The 23,670-nt window shown below is 36.8% G+C and overlaps 1 protein-coding gene across 9 annotated transcripts in view; it reads left to right on the top strand.

The window, feature by feature from the left end:
- Nucleotides 1-21,533, top strand: part of ZNF385B (zinc finger protein 385B) — a 373,053-nt gene extending 351,520 nt beyond the window's left edge. For 5 of the 9 annotated variants that reach the window (XM_019739352.2, XM_019739353.2, XM_019739358.2 and 2 more), the window contains exons 5-9: nt 3,634-3,796; nt 16,291-16,536; nt 17,609-17,787; nt 18,370-18,471; nt 20,025-21,533. In XM_019739352.2, the coding sequence (XP_019594911.2) occupies nt 3,634-3,796; nt 16,291-16,536; nt 17,609-17,787; nt 18,370-18,471; nt 20,025-20,243 (909 nt within the window). In that variant the 3' untranslated portion in view covers nt 20,244-21,533. The remainder of the gene's footprint in view (nt 1-3,633; nt 3,797-16,290; nt 16,537-17,608; nt 17,788-18,369; nt 18,472-20,024) is intronic. The other 4 variants (XM_074338711.1, XM_019739360.2, XM_074338713.1 and 1 more) reach the window with 2 other exon arrangements.
- Nucleotides 21,534-23,670: the final 2,137 nt, after the last annotated feature.

Below are 23,670 nucleotides of genomic sequence, written 5' to 3'. Positions count from 1 at the left end.
GTTTTCCCCTTGTTAGTTTAGCCTGTTTTTATGTTAGTTCATTTGACATCTGTTTTATTTGGCATGTTAGTGTATAAAGTGTTTCTGAAAATTAACTGACCTCTGCTATTTCCCATATAACACTGCTTAACACATTGAAATCTCATTCAGAATAAAAGGTGCCAATAGTTTTAATGATGTAGTTTTTTGAATTAAGGTATCAGTTCTAATTTCTTTTTTAAATCCCAAAGAAAGAAATTGTTTTTATTGATAAATAGTTGAGGACTTTCTCCAGTGACATTGACCTTCCCAGCCACTTGGTGAGTTTGAGTTTGGCTGTCCTTTCTGGACAAAATGAACACTGTTTAACGTCATGTTTCAAGATCCTAACCACTTCTCTGAAGCACAAATTAGAAATAAGGTAAAAATCAGAAATGGGAGCACAGTGAATTTTAGAATGTTACATTAGTACTGTTTTTTTTAAAGCCATACATTATCTCATCATTTATCTTTTTTGTTTGGACCAGTAGGGTCCCTAGAGATGTAGAGGATTTGGGAAAGTGAACGGTTTTAGCAACAAAGGACATGAATGGAAGAAAAAATTCTAGGATGTCATTTCCTGTTAAAGCTATTCTTTTACCAGTGGGTGGTCAGGTAACTACTACAGTGACCCCTGAGAGAAGAACCTACATAGCAACGGATTCTTGTATGGAGGTCAGTATGGTGGTTTAGGTAACTCTAATTCTAGCAATGCTTGGCGAGATGCTTTGCTCTAGCAATGCTTTGATCACTCTAGTTGGGGGCACAGCAGCCCTTTTGGCAGGGAAGCAGAAAACAAGACATTAGTGCTAGACAAATATGTGTGTATTGAGTTGTCATTGAGATGTAAAGTAAGTCAGTGTGGTCAACCAAATCTCTTAGAAGTGAGACGAGGCATTGTCTATTGGACTTGATTGTTTTGCCTAGTTCATAGGTTTTCTGGCTCTTATCCTTGTTTCTTTCAGTCCTCAATTAAGGAGATTCCTAAACAATGAAGTCCGGTTAAATCGTGTTACTATTTAACAGTGTCTCAGTTTCATTTGAAGATTTGCCAAAGATTTAGAAACTGTTTACACTGCCTCTGATACAGCCCTGAGGATAGCAAAGTGCTACTACCAAGAATACCACAGGGGAGTTGGAAGGGCGCCAGATGTGAGTGAGCAGTGCCCGCCACTGCCTTTATTCCCCAGTCATTCCCAAACAATGGTCAGGACAAGCTAAGAACCCTCGTTGGACTTCTCTCCCTGCCCCAGAACTCAAAAAGCAAGTGGCTATGGAGAATTCTTTCCATCTCGGCTTCCAGTGAGGTGCCACTTAGCTGGATCTTTATCCCAAGTGCTAATTGATGCTGTTAACTCTCTGCAGTGATGCCAGAAAATAGTAATGAGGAAGTGACACTCTGCTTATCTTGTGCTAGGAGGTTTTATTTTGAGAACCATATGTTTCTTTAGCCAAAGGGCACAAAAGTAGTACTACACTATATGGTATACTTGGAAAGAGGAGGCAATCTCCTGATGCTAGGAAGTATCCTGATATCTTGTAGAAATTGTTATATATCTAAAGAGTGGGATTTTCTTGCTACTCACCAGAAGGGTCATGCCTAGTATATTATGCTAGTGTATTTCCCATGAATTAAGTAGATTTTCCTTACTCATAGAAACTTCAGTTAAAACATAATCTTTCACTGAGTCATTAAAAGCAGTGTGCTTTCTTTCTGTGTACTTTTTCACTTCTAATAAAATTATAATGTTATCTGAGTGTGAGTATGTGTATGTGGACTGTGTGGGTATATAGTTAAATAGGGATACATATGTAAGCATTTCAGATCTGCAAAATGGCTTCTATACCTATCTGTGTGACTTTTCATAAGTTATTTAACTTCTCCGTGCCCCGAGTTTTATTTGTAAAGTGCTGACTAATAAGCCTACCTAACAGAGTATTATGAGAATTAAATGAGCTAATACATGTAATACATTTAGAACTCTGCTTGGCAGAGGCCTAATAATAATAGTCATTATTGTTGTCACTGCACATTATCAATTTATACATTTATATATATTTTTAAATTTATATCTGTTCAACTATATTAGCTGGACTTAACCATTCTTGGTTGGTAATACATAAAAGACTTACAATAATGTTATACTTTTCTTCTCCCTTGGGATTTTTTTTTTTCAACTTGACAGAGCACATAATGAGAAGTCCTTGAGCAAACCAAACAAGAGCAATGATAGGTCAATGACGATCTAAAATGGTACTTACGAAAAGATATTTAGGAAGTTAGGAACAATGTACAGTTAACACAAGGTCACTGACCTTGTGTGATCGGGGTTATATGCTAGGAAAATCACTTGTATATCTTTTATTGAAACATAGAATCATGACCTGGCTCATTCTGTTCATTGTCACTTCTGCCTACCTACCAACCGACCTACCTACACACGTACACACACACACACACACACACACACACACACACACCACTTATATTCTGCTTGCTGAGGAAAATGAATAAAAACCTTGGTATAATCATCTTCAAACACATACAGGTATATATATAAGGAGAACTGATGTTAAAAAGTTATTACTTTAGAAATCATCTCACAAAAACGTGTTTTATATGATAGGTTTATCAGCCATTTCACTTTTATAAGTAAGCTAACATGCCATATTATATGTGTTTTTGTTTTTGCCAAATGAGTGTTTATATTTTCAGAGTCTATTCGAAATGAAATTGAAGTGAATATACTTATTCTTTTGTTAATATGTGTGTTAGTACTTGATGCCAAAAATACAAAATCATTGTTCTTTAGGCAGTGGGGAATTTTCCCGATGTCAGTAAATGTTTTCTTGTTTTGTGGTAATTTGTTTTTGTCTTTTGAATATTTTTTAGTAGTCCCTTGTCTCGAGTGCGTCTCTTCCTTTTGATCTAGTATTGAAGTCACAGTTTCACCTGTGCTTTATGTATAAGTGAATGTACCACTAACTGCTTTGACTTCAGAATCACACCTGAGATCAGAGACAAGGATTTTCCCTACCCACTTTGTGGCTCATATCATCTGTTGTTAGAACTGGAATCATCAAAAGGAGGCATGAAACACATGTGGATGCCTCCAAAATGTAGTACCATCTCCACTCACTAGAAAGTTGCTTTGTCACATCACTTGCTCTCAGAGCAGAGTCCAGAAGAATGTAGATGCAGCGCAGACAGGTTTTTACCTGAAGGGAAACAAAAGTCATGGTTGTGGAAGGACATATCCAGGTAGGACACTCAAAGCAGCTTGCTGTCAGCCAAATGTTTGAAAAGTAACCCCCAAGGACAGTGGCAGAAGGCTCTGATGACAAAGCTTACCTTTGTCACAGTTTTGCCCTGGCCCTATTGTCCGCTCAAGTAGTGTCTGGTTTTGAAAGATACAGGTCGTCTGTGTTGTACAAAAGGTTTCAATATTCCTCTTACATACTGGTCTACCACGTCACGAAATGCCAAAATGTAGTTGAGTGCTGAGTTGTAAATGTGTGTGGTGCCTACGATTGAATGTATTTTTTTCCTGCATGATCATCCATTGTGGTGTTTGTAAGTAGCAAAAAATGAGCCTGATTTGTTCTCCTTTGTAGAGCCAGGCCGAGGCCCACTACAAAGGAAGTAAACATGCCAAGAAGGTCAAAGCACTAGAGGCAACGAAAAATAAACCCAAAATGGTTTCTTCCAAGGACAGCGCAAAGGCTAATCCCAGCTGCTCCATCACGCCAATCACAGGCAACAGCTCTGACAAATCAGGTCAATGACACTTTTTGTTCTTTACATTCTTTGTGTTCCTCCTGGTCCCCTGCCCCAACCCCACTCTCCTTTGCTCAGCTGTTGCATGTTTTCTCCATGACTCGTTTTTATAATATTAATATGTTTCCTTCACAGGAGGTTATATGTGTGCACGGAATCTAAGTATTTGATATGTTACCATTCCATGTTGTTAAATATATACATTTAAGTATATATGTGCGTGGAAATATATATACATATATATGCATGAAAATAAGTAGAGGCTCCTTGGTCACAATGTGTTTAGACAAACATCAAGAAATGGATCCAAAATGCTGAGTTTATTATTCCTTTCTACTCTTTTTATGTTTGATTTTTACTATAAACTTTTTCAGGAATTCTTAAATTTGTTTACTGATAGGCTTTTTATGTTGTTTTACTGCAGTGAAGGGGCGTGGGGGAGCAAAACGGTGAAGTTTTCTGAGACAGTGGCATTATTAAATGAATCTGAAAATGTGCTCAATAATAAAAGATTTTGATTTTTGAAGATCTTTACAGAGTTCCCCTCAGAGTTACAAATGAACTCAAGGACTTTAAGGGAACTATTTACAAAGTTATTAATTGACTAACAGAAGAACTTCATATAATTGGAAATGGCTACTAGTGGAAGTCTCTTTTAAGAAGTGTCCATATTTCACAGTCCCGGTGAATCGGCAGTTTTTCTGAGTAGGTTCAAACTAAATGACTCAGAGAGAAGAGAAAAAAGTCATTTTTCTAGCATGTATGCCATGAAATTGGATAAATTTAATAGGCTTTTGCACACTTACATCTGCCCCTCTGGGTCCAGGATGGATGAGTCATGTTATTTTAGTAACTAGTTGAGGACCAGTGTTTATTAAAGGAGACTAAGAGAATATATCTTTCTCTGTTTGACTCTCTCTTTTGAGACCTAGACCTCTCTGTTACTGGAAACACACACACACACACACACACACACACACACACACACACTTCTGACTCTCTTTTGCTCTTCAAACATTGTAGAATTTGAGGAAGACTTCATAACGCTTTCCTGTGCCTTCCCAGGACTTTGGGGAAGGCACAAATCCGTTACTGTAAGAAGAAGATTCAGAAAATCCTGGTCAGACAAAAAGACTATGTAGGAAGGGACCATGGTTAATTAGGTGCCATAAATGCTGGTTCCAAAAGCTCTGCTGCCTCGAAGGAGTGAGCTAACCCAAATTTGGTAATAACGATTATTTTTGTTCTTTGTGTGAGAGAATGACTAAATCATGTGATCTGATGAAGAAATAATCAATACTGGATTAGTGTATCACACTTCTCCCCTTCTAAAGAACAGAGCCTTTTTACGTATATTATCTAACTAATTTTTAATCAAGATCTACCAGATATTAGGGTAAAATATTATCTCCAGTTTACAAGATAGCAAACTGAGGCAAGGTCCCCATTGTGGCAGTTATTTGCTGGAGGTTACCCAATGTTTGGAAGAACAGAATCCGTCATCTCCTGACTTCCTGCTTGTTTTCATTTTCTATAGAATATTGTGGCCTCTATGAAACAATACTCTGTCAAAGCTTTTATTACTTGAATTATATACTTGATTAGAAAAAAATTATATATGTTTTATTAAAGGCAGTTAAGTAAGAATAGTTATCCTGTTCACTTTTTAGAAGTTGGAGTAGAATTAAATGTAAAATCCAAAGAATTGGCTTTGTGGTCTCCTAGGATCTATCCCAGTCTTTAATGATGCATTAATGGGAGTTCAAAACATGGTAGGAGGGAGGAGAAATGTGTTTTGGGAGAATTGGGGTCAAAACACAGCCAGAAGTAGGCAGCTTCAGGAAGATGGTGAGAACATATTGGCCAGACACTCTACCCAAATTTCTCCCTAGAGTTCAAGTGTCATAATGCCATATGACAGTACACCTCCCTGTGATAATATGCCCCATACATCAAATTGAATGTTCTTTTGTGGCAACATTTAACCACTCATAACAGGTTCAAAAAACAGAAAACACAGAGCCTTTGAAAACCCTTGTTTTTTGAAAATAATATTGTGATAATCAACCTAATGATAAAATATTGTGATAGTCATCCTAATGGTCCATATGTCTAGTCTTTAGCAGAAGATGTTTTTTTACAAAACTTAATTCAATACCAAGATGAGAAAAATACATTTCTAGTTCTTCAAAATGTATAAAGCTATTTAGAGCTGAACAGCCTTTAATCAGCTGCTATCTAAACAGCTGAAAGCAGATGGAATGATTTAGAATGCTTTCGATATTTTTATAAATGCAATTAAGAGCAAAGATGATGGAACCAGCATGTTCTGCTTGAAATATAACAATAGAAACACCTTCAATTTGTTCAGTTTACAAAATCCAGTCACATACCCAAGTGTTTTTCATATGATCATCTCAACACCCCTGTAACTGGTAGGGCTGAAATTAGTATTCATCTTTCATTGATTTTTAACCAAGATCTACCAGATATTAGGGTCAAATATTATCTCCAGTTTACAAGATAGCAAACTGAGGCAAGGTCCTCATTGTGGGACCTTTTATCCATTTATTTATTCACTCAACTTTATATCCATTTATTAACTCAACTTTATATCCATTTATTCACTCAATAATACATATTATTATACCAATAGCATAGTCAATCTGTATATTTTGCCAGATGCTGGGGTGCAGCAGTGAACAGAAAGACATTTTCTTGCTCTCAACTTCCAACCTAGCATGTTTTATTATTATTATTATTATTATTATTATTATTGTGTTGGATATTCGGACTATAAAGAAAAGTAATATATGGTTACCACCTTTAAGGTACTCTCAAAAATATGGTAACAACAAAGAACCTGGGTCTTGGAAGGGTTAAATGGCTTATGGGAGGTTCACAACTCATATCGCAATAGAGTCATAATAGGAACTCAGAGCTTCTTGTTCCATGCATATCCCATTAGTCCCGTTACTTCTAAACTTCTCTGACTTGGGAGAGTGAATGCAAGAATCCCAATGGGCAAAGTCAGGCCACTAAAACACTTTTTAAAGAATTAGTGAGTAGGACCATATATGACTTTTAAATAGCTTGATGACTGTTGATATGTTTTCAGTAGGAGCTATGGCATTGAAAGGGCCGTTAAGGCTTTGTTTTATTGATAATCCTTCGTTCCTGTGCAGTATGTTGTCTATAGCATTTAACCTTAATAGAACAAAGCTTTAGAAGTTACAAATCTTTTCAAGGGCAAGTTTGAATGAAAACACTCGTTTCAGAAAAATGACAGATGTTCTCAAAAGCTCCAGCTTGACAATTGTAGACTCTGTGTGTCGAAGCCAAATATACTGACTGAGATAGAGGTCAACACTGGAAGGGCATCACCAACATGGCAGGAGCCTTGAACAGCTTCTTCAAGGGTCCAGCTGGGTTGTCCACATTTTCAGTAGCATTTTGCATCATTCCATCTAAAATATTTCCACTAGCAACATGGAGATTGTTTTATTTATCCCGTACCCGTGAACATAACATGGAGACTGTGAGATGACAGTGTCAGAAAAGACATAAAAAGGAAGGAAAGAAGATAGGCTACCTCAAAACAACTCAAATTAATTTTCAGTATATTGTGCTTTTGCATGGTGGCAATTTCTTGGGTGTGAACCCAGAGCAATTATCAACTAGTAGATCATGATTTGCCTAGAAAGGCTGCAGTTTAGCTTTTTACGGGTACCCTGTGGCTTTATGAAAGAGCACTTTCAATTTTGTTGAAGAGTTTTTCTGTCAAGGATACAAATGCAGACCCTCTCCTCGTCATTTTTATGGGTTCCCCTGTGTGTTTCACAGTTTTTATGTCTTGTTACAAATGGGGCCAAGTTTTCCAAATGACAACTTCTCATTTCCGCTGACGGCCGCAGGACTCTATCGATTAGCTAGCAAGGTCTCGGAACCACCCCTTCCCCCTTTCTGTCTCCAGGAGGACCTTGTGCTGTTGAGTAGAAGAAAATGATAGTTTTCTGCTTTGGCAGCATCTGTCATTCATAGAGAAGCGCCATCATAAATTTGGCATACATATATCCAAATCCAGGAGGCCGAGATTTAGTATCCCTCCTAAAATAATAGATTAACTATATTTATGACAAGCATCTTAAGTCTGAAATTCTGGGGTACGTCATGTAGAACATAAATTGAGTCCCATCTGTCTAAAGAGAACAGACTATTGTAGTAAGGCTCATATTTTCATGAAATGTACATATATCATTGAGACTTTCAAAGTCAATTTAAAAAATGAAACCACCTCCATCTTTGCCCTTACACCTTGAATTTGACAACTGCAACCTGCTAGGCAAGGCTGAAGATTCTTAGGTAGTTAAGTGTTTCTCACACTCTGAAAACTAACTTCTGAAACTTTCGAGCATTTATTTTGCTTCCAAATAATACTGAACATTTATTGTTAGGTTCTCCACTTCTAAAAGCTATTTCCTAATGTTGCTCTGAGAAAGTGAACCAAAAGTTGAGACTGACTGACGATTTACTGAGGAACTATTAACTTATGATTTACTAGGGATATGTTATAAACCTTTCTAAAAAGCAAAACCTTGGATATCTCCTTGAGGCTTATATCACCATTAGAAGATAATTGGAATTTAAAAGGATTTTGTAAGTACATTGAATAATTTTGTAAAATCACAACCATAAATGCCCTTGAGATTTTATTTTTTACAAAGGTTATTACTTACATTTTTATGACATTCCACTTACTTGCTTCAGGAAGAATTCTCTTACAGTGACATATTTTTCTGAAATTGGTGGATGATCAAATAGAATTACTCAGTAAATATTGGTAGATTCTGTATGCAGAGCACTGGTACTAGACAATTTGGGGGATTCTGGGCCCGATTCTGATTATGCTTACAGTCCAGTGCCACACAAATTTGGCTTTATGGTATAAAGTTTGAAGTGTTTTTTATAGAAACATTTCTATAGTTGTTTTCTCTCCCCTGACTTCTTTCTCTGAGGACCAGGTTTACTGTTATGGACATTGGGCATAGTATAGTGCAGTAATGGTTTGGTGCTCTCATTTCTATAGACAACACTATCCAATAAAATATTCCATGGTGATAACAATGGTCTATATCTGTGTTATCCAACATACATGCCGTTAGCCACACATAGCTATTCAGCACTTGAAATGTGGCTTGTGTTACTAAGGAACTGAATATTTCATTTTAAGTAGCCACACATGGCCACTGTACTGGACAGTACATCAATAGACGGTGGTACTCTTTGCTCTTTTGACTAGCTATGACTCCAGAGAAGGCATCACATTCTCTGAGCATCTCTTTTCTCATCTGTGAAGTGGGAATAATGCCCTCTGTACATCATAGCAATGTTGAATGGATCAAGTTAAATATGAAAGACTTTTGCAAAATGTAAAGCATGGAAAAAAATGCCTATTATTGACATAATTTGTTTTGAGGGGTTTTGTGGAGTTTTTTGTTATGTTTTGTTTTATCTGTTTTGTTTTGTTTTTTTGGTCCTCCTGTGGCATTTTATTTTAGCTGTCCCCTCTTGCTGCTATCAGTGAGAGGTAGTCAGCTCTCATCATCTTTCATTATGCAGCACGTAATATAACATATTCGAGAAAATCAGATCCAAGCTTATTAGACTTATGCAAAAAATAATTTTAACAGCAGTACTAATAATAATGTTAGCTGGGTGATCGTTATGTGCCCAAGACTAATGTGCTGAACATTTTATATATACTATCTTACTTAAAGATTACAACAATTCTCTGATGGATACTAGAAAATAAGACCTAGAGAGAGGAAATAATGGCTCAGAGTCATTCAGATAGAAAGTAATTTCAAGGCCAAAGTCTCACCGGTGCAGCCCCTCAAATTCACTACCATGATATGCTATCTTTGGAAAGGTTCATGGACTTAACTGCACATGAAGGCTATTTGAGATTTTTTTTCACTAGGTGATACTTGTAGAAGTCTGATATCTCAGAAAGGTGTGTTATCCCTTTCCACACCCTATTTGACGCCCTACCTCACAGGTCAACAATCCGCTCTATATTACCTTTGCAGTAATAAAATAATGGATAATCCAACACATCTCCATTTGTTGAGGAAGAAAATTGGGTGCTTCCTCTGGAGACACCCCACCTCTACTCCCCACCCTCTGTTAGAGCCAGGGTTGGGTACTGAAATCAAAGAAGCAGTGGGGAGGGTGCAATCAGAATAGGAAACATGGCTCTGATTGCCAAGTTCCTGCTGGCATCTATGTCAGTAAATAGGAAAAACTTGTCAGCTCATACATTTTTTTTTTCCTAGCTTCCTGCACAACTTTTTCTTAGTGTACAATTTTTTGGTATTTTCTTATGTGCTATTAATTGCTTAACACTTTGTTTTCTTTCAAATATAAAATGACATAAATACTAGAATTTCTTGCTACAATAGAGAGTATTTTATACCTTGCTTCCCAATATTTGAACTTCTATCAGAGTCTTATGATGATTTTTGCATATTTAACTAGCAAAGTGGCCATATTTAAGTTAAAATGATTTGTCTTCCCTACCTAGCACAATATCTTTGTTCTTAGTTCTCTATTAACAAATAAAATATTTTTACTCAATGTGAAAATTAATCAGTATACCACATTTTGAGTTTGGAAACATTTGTTTATTTTATTCTTTTTCAACCAAAATTTTACCCAATCATTTGACTAATCCATAAGACATAATGATTAATAGCCAGTAAAAGTATTTTTAAGTACTTTGAAAAATCATTAGGAGATTTTCGGTTTATATTACAGTATTTCAAATTGAAAGAACCCTTTTGAAAAGCAGTGTCATAAGATAAATCAAGAACCAAAAATCTGTTCATTCCATTAGACCAGTTAATTCTTCTTCCTGTAACTAATATCAAGAAAATCATCCTAAATACCAAGCAAAAAAAATAAAATGTTATGCATGAAGATGCCCATTGTAGCATTATTTGTGTTAATGAAAACTTGAAACAAGATGATCAGTATTAGGGAAATTATTTAAATAAACTACTTGTATCCAATAGAGTATTATACAGCTTTAAAGTAAATAAAAGTAACAACATGAAAGTACATGTAATACATTAAATCAAAAAGATACAAAATACATTAAATTGAAAGTTTTAGAAAAATGGTTTATTCATGTGTGTGTTTGCACATATTTATTGAGTCCCCACTGAATACCCAGCATCATGCTAGGCACTGGGTATATGACAAGGAATCCAGGAGGCATGGGCCTTGCTCTCATGTGTAGATAGTGAACGTGTGCTTGATGACTGAAAAGAAAAGCGTGCTGACCTAGTCTGGGAAGGAAGGGAAGTCCCAAGCAATAGGTTTCAGCTCTCTATGCCTGATGGGTGAGAAGAAGATAGCCAGGCAAACAGGGAACCTGGTTTGGGGGTGGAGGGTAAGAGGATTCTCATCAGAGGGACCAGTCCTCCACAGGACTCGATATGTGAAAGAAAGAATGCCCTGTTCAAATAACCGAAGTAATGAAAGGACACTTGGGAACAAGGAAGGGAATTTAGGATGTTGGTAAGAAAGTGGTTGAAATGGTGGCTAAGGACAGAAATGCAGGCAGAATGAAGTGATAAGCGTAAACTCAGAGCTTCTTAACCTCTTCCCGTGGCTGACTAATGAAGCCTATTTTCAGAATGGTGTTTTGAAATCCATAAAAATGAAATGAAAGTTTTATAAAGAAAACTAAATATATTGAAATACAGTTATCAGTTTCTTGTTATGATATGGTAATACAGTAATAATGCATTAATTAAGATCTAGCAACAGGTCTGATAGCTACCGTAATTCTGAAGTAGAGATGAGCATAAATGGTATTTCAAGCTTTCTATAACAACTGTAATATCCAATGGAAATATCTGATTTGTATTGGTGACAAAGTTACAAGTACTGCTAAGACTGCTATAGTTTGTTGCCTTCATTTAAGATACATTTTTTTAGATGAAGAAAAGCTGTTTCCTCAATACCTCTCAGGCTGACCTTTCCATTGTCAGTGTGTATTTCACTCTCCCTGGAGTATCAAAGCTAAACCCTAAACTCTGCATCTAGAGAGGAAGGAGACGGGAGGAGAATTCAAATGTTTTGCTTGTACCTTGTGAATCTACGTCTCCTTTGTAAAGGGCCATTCATTTAGAAGAAAAAGAGCCTGCTCCTCATTCCACCTAGAAAATTAGTTTTTAATCTTATCCCTGTCTTTGAATCGTTACTATATCTACTCCCTGAGGGACTTGATTTAAGTGACACGAGTTAGTGATTCTATTTTCCATAATAAAGCTGCTTCACATCTCTTACTGACAAATCGGAAAAGGGGCAATTTTTCAACCTGAAGAAGTTGAAATATGATTTCTCTATTGTACAAGTCAAATGGCTAGAAAACTACACAAAAAAGGAGAAAGCTGTTCATTAGATTCAAACTCTAGCAAACAAGCCCTCTTTTGTGCTCACTTAGAAAAATGACAAGGTCACTAATACCAGTGCCAGTTCACTGATACAGAGGGGAGGCTGCCAGCTTTCAACATGGACATATCTGGAGGTGCCACTGTTTTATCTGGGTGTGAGGGTGACAGCTTCTACTCCCCAACAAAGTGGCACAAGGGACAGTGGGGCAGCTGTCATACAGATCTCAGACAAGGAGGGCAATTACTGTCATATCACTGGACCACAAAATCACCGCAGGGGCTAACCTAATAGCCAGAGCCCAACTGACAGGTTTCAAATGGAAAAAGCAGGGATATCCTAAATCAGGATCATAGAATGGAAGAAAATTACAGTTTAGGACATTTAGGAAATGAGTCACCTGACTTTCATGGGTCTTAAGTTACCTAAAGAAAAAAAAAAGCTTTTTTGTGTTTTTAAGGAAAGGATATACAGATTCAGATTCGGTGAAGAGTCGTTTTTAATTTATAGACATTTTTCCCTGCTTCCAGGATTAGTGTAGAAGCCAAGATATGAAAATTAGATGTTAGTTTAATTAATTAGGAATTAACAAGCTTGAAGAGACAGTTTCTGGAATTTAACATGAGACATAACGTGGCGTTGGATGTAAAGGGCCCACCAGTATCAGGTAGTTCCAATGTGTAATATTTTAGGACTTTCGTCATGTTCTTTGCATCTTCTGTGTTAGCATATTATTCCTCTGAGGCTGTATCTGAGTAATATAGTGCTATGTTTGATGAATAGGTGGGTTGATTTGAGCGACGTTTTTGGTGTAAAAAATAAAGGTGACAAATATGTATTGAAGACTGATTTCTTTCACATGGTTTATAAACTGGATATGAAAACAGTTCCGAAAAAAGAGGTTTTCAGAATGTTTAGAGCTTTGGAAAGTAAGGGAATTCATGTGGAACCTCCCAAAGAGGCAACTTTGAAGAACTAAATTCATTTGGCTGCATAAATTATGGATATCTGTTACAAAGGGCAATTCTGATGTAGCTAAGCAAATTTTGCTTCAAAATCCTGTAGGATAAAACCTTTAAAAAAGTGTTTGAGTAATCAGGAAATAATTAAGACAGTCAGAAACCCTGCTAATTAACATTAGGTGAGGGAATACTTGAAAGTGGAATTCCTATTAACCAGAAGTTCCAGATGACATGCATCTTTATTAAAAGAAACAGAAGTAAACAGTACATTAATTAAACTTTCTAATACACAAAATAAGAAGGCTTTAAAAATGTCAGTAAGGAAAGAGAAATAGTATAATGGATTTTGATTAAAATATCAAGCAATTAAAATGAGAAATCATAAATATAGGCTTTGACGCTTATAAGTTTACATGTCCAGAAAGAAGGCCACAATTTAAATATATTACTGCATAAGTGACTTCCCTGATTTTAGGATCTGTGTTATTTACTAGCTAGTATTATCAATCTAATGGTAGAATTCCCTGAATATGATGGAACCACTTACACATTTCCAAAGTCAAAATATATCCTTAATGTTCTCAAAGATTAAGCCTTTGACCTATCTAGGGGATAAAAACTAAAACATAATTTATCTAAATATTAGATCATGTAAATGTTATACATACCACACCTCTTAATATTTTTTTTAAATGGGAAATGGCCATCTTTCATCTCTATTTTAATAGTTTTAAGGTATGGTCTGCCTTCTGACTCAGTCCGCCTTTATAGTTATCTCTTTCTTTACACTTGCTGCCATCATCTATGCCCAAATAGATGTTCAACCAAGCAAACCCCAAGCTTTCTAACACCTAAGCATTTCCTCATACTTCCACTTTTCACTCCTTTTCACCCCATTCTGTTTATCTAAATCTAACCTTCAAAACCCAGCCAAAAGGCCACTTCCTTTATGAAAAATGTCTCTTTTCCTAGCCAGAAGTAATCATAACCTACTCTATGTTCTCCTGCCTCTTACCAGTTTCCATCATAAATTAGAAATCTCTGAATGACTATTTCATTTCCTCTGCTAAACTGTTACTTTCTTAAAGGCTGTACCTACTTTATTTATTACTCTCTTCAATGTCTAGCAGGCTGTCAGAATTAGCATATTGTTCATGTATTTGTTCATGAAAAAATTACCTCTGTTGAAAAAGATGTGAAAAGGAAGTGTTTAATTTTTCTTAAAGAAATAAGGATATAGAAAGAAAGACGTAATTTTGTCCATCTTCTGTATGTAACCTGAATCAGGTAATTGTTGAATAGGATAGGTATTTCCATTTAAGGCAAATATGCTTTAAAACTAAACTGTAATTATAAAACAAAGCAACAGCTTTTACACACCTCCCGGTGACTATTGTATGCCTTTTATAGTATAATGTTCATGTCATAGGAAGCCCTGACTTTGTTCAGTAAGAGTGATTTATTACGCAGTGAATAGCTAGAGAAAACAGCATGCTCACTTATGCCCCCTACTAACCTGTGGGCTATTATTTAATTTTGATGAGCCTCAGTTTCCTCATCTTTAAGATAAGTATAATCATTTTCAGCCTTACCTATTTTACAAATTTGTTGTAAGAGATAATAAGGTAATGTAAGCGATAGCGTTTTGTAAATTGTGGAATTCTTTATAAGTGTAAGAATATATGAGGGAGATCAGTATAAGGGGCAGTCAGATAGTAATCTGACTAAGAGAGAGGATGGGTGAGTAAATGACTAAAACAGATCAGATTCCTTAGGTCATGTTTATATGAAATACTTTGTGAAATGCTTGAAGCAAGGAAAGGTTTTGCTGTGCAATAACTTGTTTCCATCACAAGAAACAGTAATTCCACAAAGGCAAATGTTAAAATGACTGAATTATTTCACTTTGTTCATTCTTTAAAATCACAAATTCAGTCTGAGGGATCCTTATAGATGAGAGAGTTCCAGGCCTGAAATAATCATCAGTCTAATGTACTTACTATTACCAGTTAGGAAGGATGATTTTATTTCCTTCTCTCCTACTGTTGAGGTCAGTTCAGTAAACATCTAAGATCTTTTCTATCATACTTCATGGCATTCTGAAGTTTTAATAAAGTTGCTGAAAAGGAATACAGACTGGGGCACCTAAGGATAATGAGAGTTTATTAACATATCTATAGATAGTTTCTAAGATCACCAGCTCTGGTAGGATTAAACATGGGATGGATTTTGCTGTTGCCTCAGAAGTTCCGGTTCCTTTCCCAAAGGACCCACTGAACAGAGCCTGTCTTGAATAGCAAATGAACCTGAAGAGTTAAAGTCACTTTGGACCCTCTTATAGGCTGCGCATGGGCCTTGGGGATTATAAGCATTTAGTAGCTACATGATCAAAATGCCAAGATGTCTGTAAATTATTTCGCTAATCCTCATATTATGCTTATAGTTAATGTCATTATTTAACATTCATGATTGAGACTGGTAGTAATTAATAAGTTTAATGAAATGTTTGCATCCTGTATTTTGGATAAATTTCATGTCCATTCAAAGAGCAGCAAAAACTTAACTAAGGATAACCAAAATAAACCATGTTTTCTTCCCTCCTCTCTACCCACACCCCAAAGTTAAAATGTTTAACTTAGTGTAAACATTGAATTTTAATTTATACCCATGTCCTAATTAAAACATGAGTAGTCAAATGAAACCACCGTTGCCTAATGACTTATTTCATGTCACTATCGTACCGTGTAATCATACTGGAGGGCAGCTGCTTTTCCTATATATCAAAAACTTCCCTGGACCAAAATTTACAACTTCCGGATAGCAGATAGAAAGTCACCTGCTCCAACTGGGAAATGAAGTCATTTTTCATAAGTCATCATGATTTGGAGGTGACCTGAAGTGGAAACTGATGGCATGGAGTTCTGTTTTAATCAGGCTCGATGAACTAAAATCTATGCTGGGTTAAAAACCACATATAGAAATCAACTTTCTATTTTTAATTGCTTTATGTCAGTTTATCTATGTTCATATGATACATCAGGCTTTAATACCATCTCTCTGTTTCTCCCTTAGAAGACAAAGGGAAGCTAAAAGTCAACAGTTCCAGTCAGCCCTCAAGCTCTGAAGGTGGCTCATTTCTCCTCAAATCTGGCACAACACCCCTGCCACCTGGAGCAGACACTTCTCCCTCCAAGAGCACAAATGGCGCTCCTGGTACTATTTCAGAATCAGAAGAAGAAAAGGCCAAAAAATTGCTTTATTGTTCACTATGCAAAGTGGCTGTGAACTCCCTGTCGCAGCTAGAGGCACACAACACAGGTTTGCAGATCTTGTTGGAATTTAAATAATGTTTATTACAAAATCCAACTTTTCCCATCAGAATACCATATCTTTTGTTGTTCACATGTTAGGTTTGTTCAATTTCTGCTCTCCGTTTTTGATTCAAAGATGTGATTTTTGAGAGAAATATGATCCTAATGACTTTAGGAACAGCAAGGAAAAAGCAGGTTGGAGATAAAACTTGCTGTTTTTTTCATGTTCTCAAAAATATCTAATACTTCCCAAAACTCACTATAAGGAAGTGACAGGGATAAAGACAAATATCTATGCACAGTATTCACTGTAATATACTTCAAGAGAAAAAGAAAAAATGGAAACAACCTAAAAGTCCCTCAGTAGGGAAATGTTGAGTAAATTATAGTAACCCAATATGGTAGAATATATTACTCAGCCATTAAAGTGTAATTATAAGAAAAAAAATAAGAAAAAAAAAAAATATATATATATATACATATATATGTAATTTGATATGTGAAATTATCAGGATATTGAATTAGTATGATCCCAATTTTGAAAAAAAAATATATTTTAATGCTGATTTTTTAAAATGTAAGTATAGTTGGTAAACAATATTATATTAGTTTCAGGTATACAATGTAGAGATTTGACATTTTTATACTTTACGATGTGATCACCCATGGATTCTACTAATCATCTTTCACCATGCAAACTTCTCACAATATCATTGACTATATCTATTTTTATACACTCAAAAGAAAGAACCTAAAAAGAAATACACTAAAATGATAACTGTGGTTATCTCTGGGTGGTGGAAATATGGGAAATCTTTATTTTCTTATGTTTCTCTGTATTTTCAGTATTTTCTTTATTATATACTCTGCTGTTTTCCCATTTTTATAATTTTTCCACATTTACAATAAAAATTTCTTACATTTATAATAAGAATTAAATGGTCATTAAAAATAAAACCACTGGGAAATTCAGCCTGAAGATACATCTCAAGGATAAGAAAACAAAGAACTTCATATGCCATACTGGGTTACTATAATTTGTTAAATAGCTATTTAATATATGTATCTTTCTATTTTAGGATCTAAACACAAGACCATGGTTGAAGCTCGTAATGGGGCTGGTCCAATTAAGTCGTATCCTAGACCTGGATCAAGATTAAAGATGCAGAATGGCAGTAAGGGGTCAGGACTACAGAACAAGACATTTCATTGTGAAATCTGTGATGTTCATGTTAATTCAGAAATTCAGCTCAAACAGGTAATGTGTCTTGAATTAGTAGTCACTGTTGTTTGGGGTCACCACTTGACTGTGCACCTCCTCATCTATATAATGGTTTTCACTGTACTCACAGTTAAATTTACTACCTGATATCGGATGCATAGAATATACCAAATACAGATGCTCTGTGGAGGAAAGGCAGTACCAAATAGTCGCACATCTACTATTACTGTATGTCAGATTCCAGCCTAGGTGTTAGAGACAGACAAGCACAGCAGTCGCCTGGAACTTATGGTCAAGAAGGAATTTCTGAGATGTTCAGCCTCTCTTCGAAGGACCCAAAATCTGATTATGGAGACAGTCTCATCAGTCATGGTGGTAATGCCAGGCAAAGTCGAATAAGAGCCAGAGAGAAAGAGGAAAGGCAGAGAGACATTACAATTGAGTGAGGAGCAAGTCTTAACTTAGAGATCTGGGTGATTTTCCCCACACCTGTTAGTTAGTAACTGTGGACCTAGAACTGAGAATGATGAAACTAGCTACCTCTATTTAAGAAATACTATATTTTACGTGGAATAAAACTCACATTTAGATTCAGCTAATGCATCAAACTTTTTTCAGCACATTTCTAGCCGAAGGCATAAGGATCGAGTTGCAGGGAAACCACTGAAGCCGAAATACAGCCCTTACAACAAACTCCAGCGGAGTCCAAGCATTTTAGCAGTAAGTTCACATTGCCTGCTCACCTGTCTTGTGGGGCAGCCTTGCTGGCTTGGGCAGAGACTGTGGGTAAGGAGGGTCTCGGGACTGATGGGTTCTGAAAGGTTTAGCCCTTGTAGATGGAAGTTTTAGAATGAACTGCTGGGTCCGTGCTGTGGGACAACTTGAAGATAGCTTCTGTAGAGAAGACAAACTGACCCTCTTTAAGAGTAATACCTTACCCTCTACTAGGACCTTTTGAAAAGACTATCTTCTTTAGTGTATAAAGAAAAGTAAGACTCAGGAACAAGGAGAAGGATGACTGTTGAACCTGGGAAAAGGGATTGTTTTTGGAAAACAGAAATCCATTCATTTAATATTCTCTCTCTCTCTCTCTCTCTCTCTCGTCTCTCTCTCTGTCTCTGTCTGTCTCTCTGTCTCTCTCTGTCTGTCTCTCTGTCTCTCTCTCTCTCTGTCTCTCTCTCTCTCTGTCTCTCTCTCTCTCTCTCTCTCTCTCTCTCTCTCTCTCTCTCTCTCTCTCTCTCCCCAGAAAGTAAAGTGACGGTGAATGTTCTTGCTCTCTCTCTTCATGTCTATCTAGCGGGAATGTTGGTAATCAGCCTGTCTTACCTTCTTTCAGGAGGTGCTGTTTTCAGTTTCTTTGTAAAAATACCCAGGGTGCCAGCAATAGGTGTCTTATATATGGCCAGATGGATGGATTTTATAACCTCCCTGGGACCCAGTGTAGCATTCTGTCTGAGGCTGAAGGCGGGAGTGGCCAGCTGGAGGCCATGCTGACATGACCTTCCAGGTTCTCTAAAGCCTCCATCTGATGCTACAGTGTAACCTGCCTGCATTAAGCAAAACCACCTTGCAAAACTCATCCTGATTGCAAAAGACAGAAATTAGGGATTGATTTCTTACTTCACAGGAAGATTCCATCCTGGGATTCCTTTAAATAAAGTTGCTAACTCACTTGTAGTCATTCCCAATGACAGAAATTTGAGTTAGCTGCAGTTTTTCAAGACATACTCTAAGTGGTGAGAGAGAGACAGAGAGAGAGAGAGAGAGAGAGAGAGAGAGAGAGAGAGAGAGAGAGAGAGAGAGAGAGAACCCATCACCTGTCCCAGTGTGGCTTTTTAAAGAAAAGTGGAGGGTCATACATATTCTCAAAATTAACAACAACAGCAAAAAAACAACTCTCTCAAGGCTTCACTGTGGTTACAAGAAGTCTGAATTTTGAATTGAGCTCTCATTGTCTAAACAGGAAACCTTCTGGGGATGTTTGTTTCTTCTTTCTGAACAGGAGTATTCGCTTTAGGATCTATTCAGAGAGGCTTTCCTATGTCCTAATGCCCAAGGCAAAGACCTCCAAAAAAGAGTTGAAATGGAAACAAGTCAAAGTAAAGTTATGCCAAGAGCCTTTGAAACCAGCTTGTGAAAATAATCACTTTTTGACTTCTGAGAGCAAAGATTTTTAAAATTTTACTTCTTAATGTTGGTATCTTACTTATGAAAATATGGTGCTTATTCAAAACAATATCCCCCCTCCACTCCTGGTTTTCTCTCTCCATTAGGCAAAACTTGCATTCCAGAAAGATGTGATGAAGCCATTGGCCCCCGCCTTCCTGTCCTCGCCCCTGGCGGCAGCGGCGGCAGTGTCCTCTGCGCTGTCACTGCCGCCCCGGCCTTCTGCCTCGCTCTTCCAGGCTCCAGCCATCCCTCCCGCTCTCCTGAGGCCGGGCCATGGGCCCATCCGTGCCACTCCTGCCTCCATCCTCTTCGCTCCCTACTAATGTCTGCAAGCCCCAGTCGGTTGAGGCCAGTAGGAAAGATGAAAAGGAAAGCCAAAAGGATTGAGCAAATCAAGCATTTTGTGTCGCAGTGCCCTCCACCCCCACCCCAGCCACAAAATGCAGCATACCACCCAAGCCTGACTCCAAAGAACAAATCTCTAGATTCAAGAGTGCTGTGAGGGGCCCTCCTGTTATGTAGGAATCTGAAAGTCACAGGCTTTATCTCCCTAAGCCCTCTCCCTGCTCTACCCTATTCGATTTGTGTATCTGAAATATTTGGTTTCTTGCAAATATGTATTGGTCAGAAAAAAATATATACATATATCATTCACTGACTAGTTTTCCATGGGTGTGATCTGGTTTAGAAACAATATGGAATATTTTCCTGACAGACTTGAAATCTAGGGTCTTCCTCACACGTCTGTAAATAACTCTGGAATCCAACCGGGCACATTCTCGTGTGGAACAAGAATAGATGAGCACAAGTGCTTCCTTGTGGATACCATCTTACCAACAAATCACAATGTTTTCTTTCTGGTGTACTATTGTTGGCAGGGACTGTGTACTGTTTTAGATCCAAGTACTGTTGTATCCTGTGTAGTACTAGAACTGTATCTCTTGTCTGAGTTAAACATCCTTAGTTGCTGTGTAAGTGTTAGGAAGCAAAGTAGCTTTGAATTTTCTCTTTACGAGAACAAAAGATAAAGTAATGTATTTTTTTTATTTCCCATTTTATTTGGTGATATTTAACTGAACTAGAAAGCCATATAACATAGCTATAATTACTACCTGTTTGCTATTTTTGTTTAATTTATTTTGTAGCTTCCTCACCAGTTTGAGTTGCTAAGCAAATGTATACAAACAGAAAAGAGCTTCCTAAATTGCACATTTTTGCACCTCTTGTGCATTTTGCAAGACGACAATGAATCCATGTATTTCTATGTAATTATCTTCTTCATTTTTAACCTGTTTTCATTTGTAATGATGCTACAGAATTTTGTGGCTCCCTGATGCAATAATGTACAGAAGATAAAAAAAAAATTTATAATTGAACAATTTGTCTTTCTGTTCACTGAATTATGTTGCAGGTCATGCTCCCATGCCCCCCTTTCTAAGCTGATATTAACAAGACTGGAGTGTTTGTGATATCAGGGGCGAGAAGTACCATAACACAACACAATAGAGTGAACTCTTTTTGAGCATCTGTATCTGCAATCTATAAATGGTAAAATGTCTGTGTATTTTTTTAAATGTAACTTTTCAATAAAAGTACAAAAAATAAAAATCTGTTTGTATTTGCAAAGTTATTTTCTTCTGAGACACCTTCAATTTGAAATCATCTGATGAAAGATTTTCAGTAGGTGATAAGATTGCTTTTTTACATATTTAGCGTTTTCAGCTCTTATTTGCAGCATATTTATTTGTCATGTTTATTCATTACTGTTCACAGCATCTGCATGAGGCGAGACTTTAATGCTGTTTTTCCTCTGAATCTCTAAGAAATTGGGCCAAAGTTGAGAGTGTGGCCCAAAATCACAGTAGCAGCTTGCCAAAAATTTGTGACTTTCATTTTTTTGAACTTGCTGCAAGTCTTCTAAATCTCTAGCCCATCTTTTATTCATGTCCATGGCAATTATGATCTTTTTTTTTTTTAGAGAACTTTATTCCACTCCTCCCCCTTCACCTTCTCTAATCAGCCTACCCTTCTTTTCTTCCACCTCGTTCTGTTCTTAAGTGTAAATATCAAGCATTACTGTTTGTTCTGATTATCTATTGCTGATCAGTGAACTACTCCAGAACATAGTGGCTTAAAATAACAACTATTTTATTATATTACGATTTCAAGGGTCAGAAAATCCAGCAGGGCTGGGCTGGGCTTTCTTCTGTTCCCTGAGGCATGAATAAGAAGTCCCTCGGTAGTATTCAGCTTGTAGGTTGGCTAGTCTGAAGGCCCAAGAAAGATGGCGTCACACATATGTCTGCCTGGATGGAGATGCCTGGATGGAGACGGCTGGAAGGCTGAACTCTACTGGAACAGTCTACAAGAGGGCCTACATGTGGCCTCCCCAGCCATGTGATCTCAGGCAACTATATAGTAACTCAGGGCTCTCGGAGTATTTCAAGAGGCCTGGGTGGAAGTAAAAGGCTTCTTAAAAAATTGTTTCCAAACTCCCAGCATGTCACTTATGGTGCTTTCTATTGATCAAACAAGTCACTAAGGCCAATCCAGGTTGAAGGGGAAGGAAATGACTCACTTTTCAATGTGAAGAAGACCAAAGACTTTGTAGTCATCTTTACCATTCTGTGATAGAATTCTGAGGGGAGTGGTAACAAAGCTACCGTAGATCCCCCTTCCCCCAACCTTAAGCCCAAACCGTGTCAGTTTTTGAAAATGAAAAGAATTAAGTTGGGGTAGGACCTAAATTCTCATTTCTAAAAAATAAAGACCAGTGGATGGCAGTGCACCTGTGATACATTGCAATGCATTGCAGTAGACTTCCTCTTTTAAAGAGTTTATCCAACTATTTGAAAACTGTTGACCTTAACATTCTAGACTTACAATACAGTTAGTTTTAGAGTCTATTAGGATTCCAGTTTAACATTCAGAATTTGTTGTTGTTGTTGTTGTTGTTGTGGTTTGGTTTGGTTTTTTTAATGTGACTCATTTGAACTTTAATACTAGTTACACTAAATCTTGGTTGGACCTTCAGACATGGCTTATAGACATCACATTCTGAAGGAATTGTGTTTATTTAACACTTTGGAGAAGTTTTTTTGTTTGTTTTTTATTAACTCCAATGGCAATTATATTTCATTTCTCCTGTATCATCCTCTATCCCATTAACGCTTACTACAATCCTCAAATTTTTTTTTAATGTCAATATTTAAATAAACTCCAAAATTTGCTGATTAGGTTTATAGAGGTGAAGATTTTTTTTTTTTAAATCACCTCAGGGAGGAAGGACAAAAGATAACAATTAGTTAAAATGAATGCCTCCAGAAAAGGCATGAATAGCTTCAAACAATGATTTGTGAAACACTATTTAATACATATGTCTTATCATCCACGCTGATTCTGAGGTGGCAGAGTGGGTCAATCCTGAGGGGATAGACATATTTGAACTTATACCCCTTACTATGCCATTTCTTGTTGGAAACAACTACCATTCTAAGCCCTCCACTTATTGGGAAAGTTAAAAAGAAAAAAGTACTACAGAGATCAGAGCTGTGTCAAGCTCTGATCTCTGTGGAATCTGAAAACCACTCTCAGGTAGATCGCCAGATAAAATATAAAACATGCAGTTAAACTTGAATTTCAGATAAACAATGAATAATTTTTTGGTATAATATTCTCGTAATTTTTAGTATGATATTGAACAAAGCATAAGTATGTCCCATAAATAAGTATGCAATATTTGGGACATAC

This window comes from Rhinolophus sinicus, linkage group LG01 (genome assembly GCF_036562045.2).
Source record: "Rhinolophus sinicus isolate RSC01 linkage group LG01, ASM3656204v1, whole genome shotgun sequence".
Lineage (NCBI taxonomy): Eukaryota > Metazoa > Chordata > Mammalia > Chiroptera > Rhinolophidae > Rhinolophus > Rhinolophus sinicus.
This window is presented reverse-complemented; position numbering and strand designations above follow the sequence as displayed.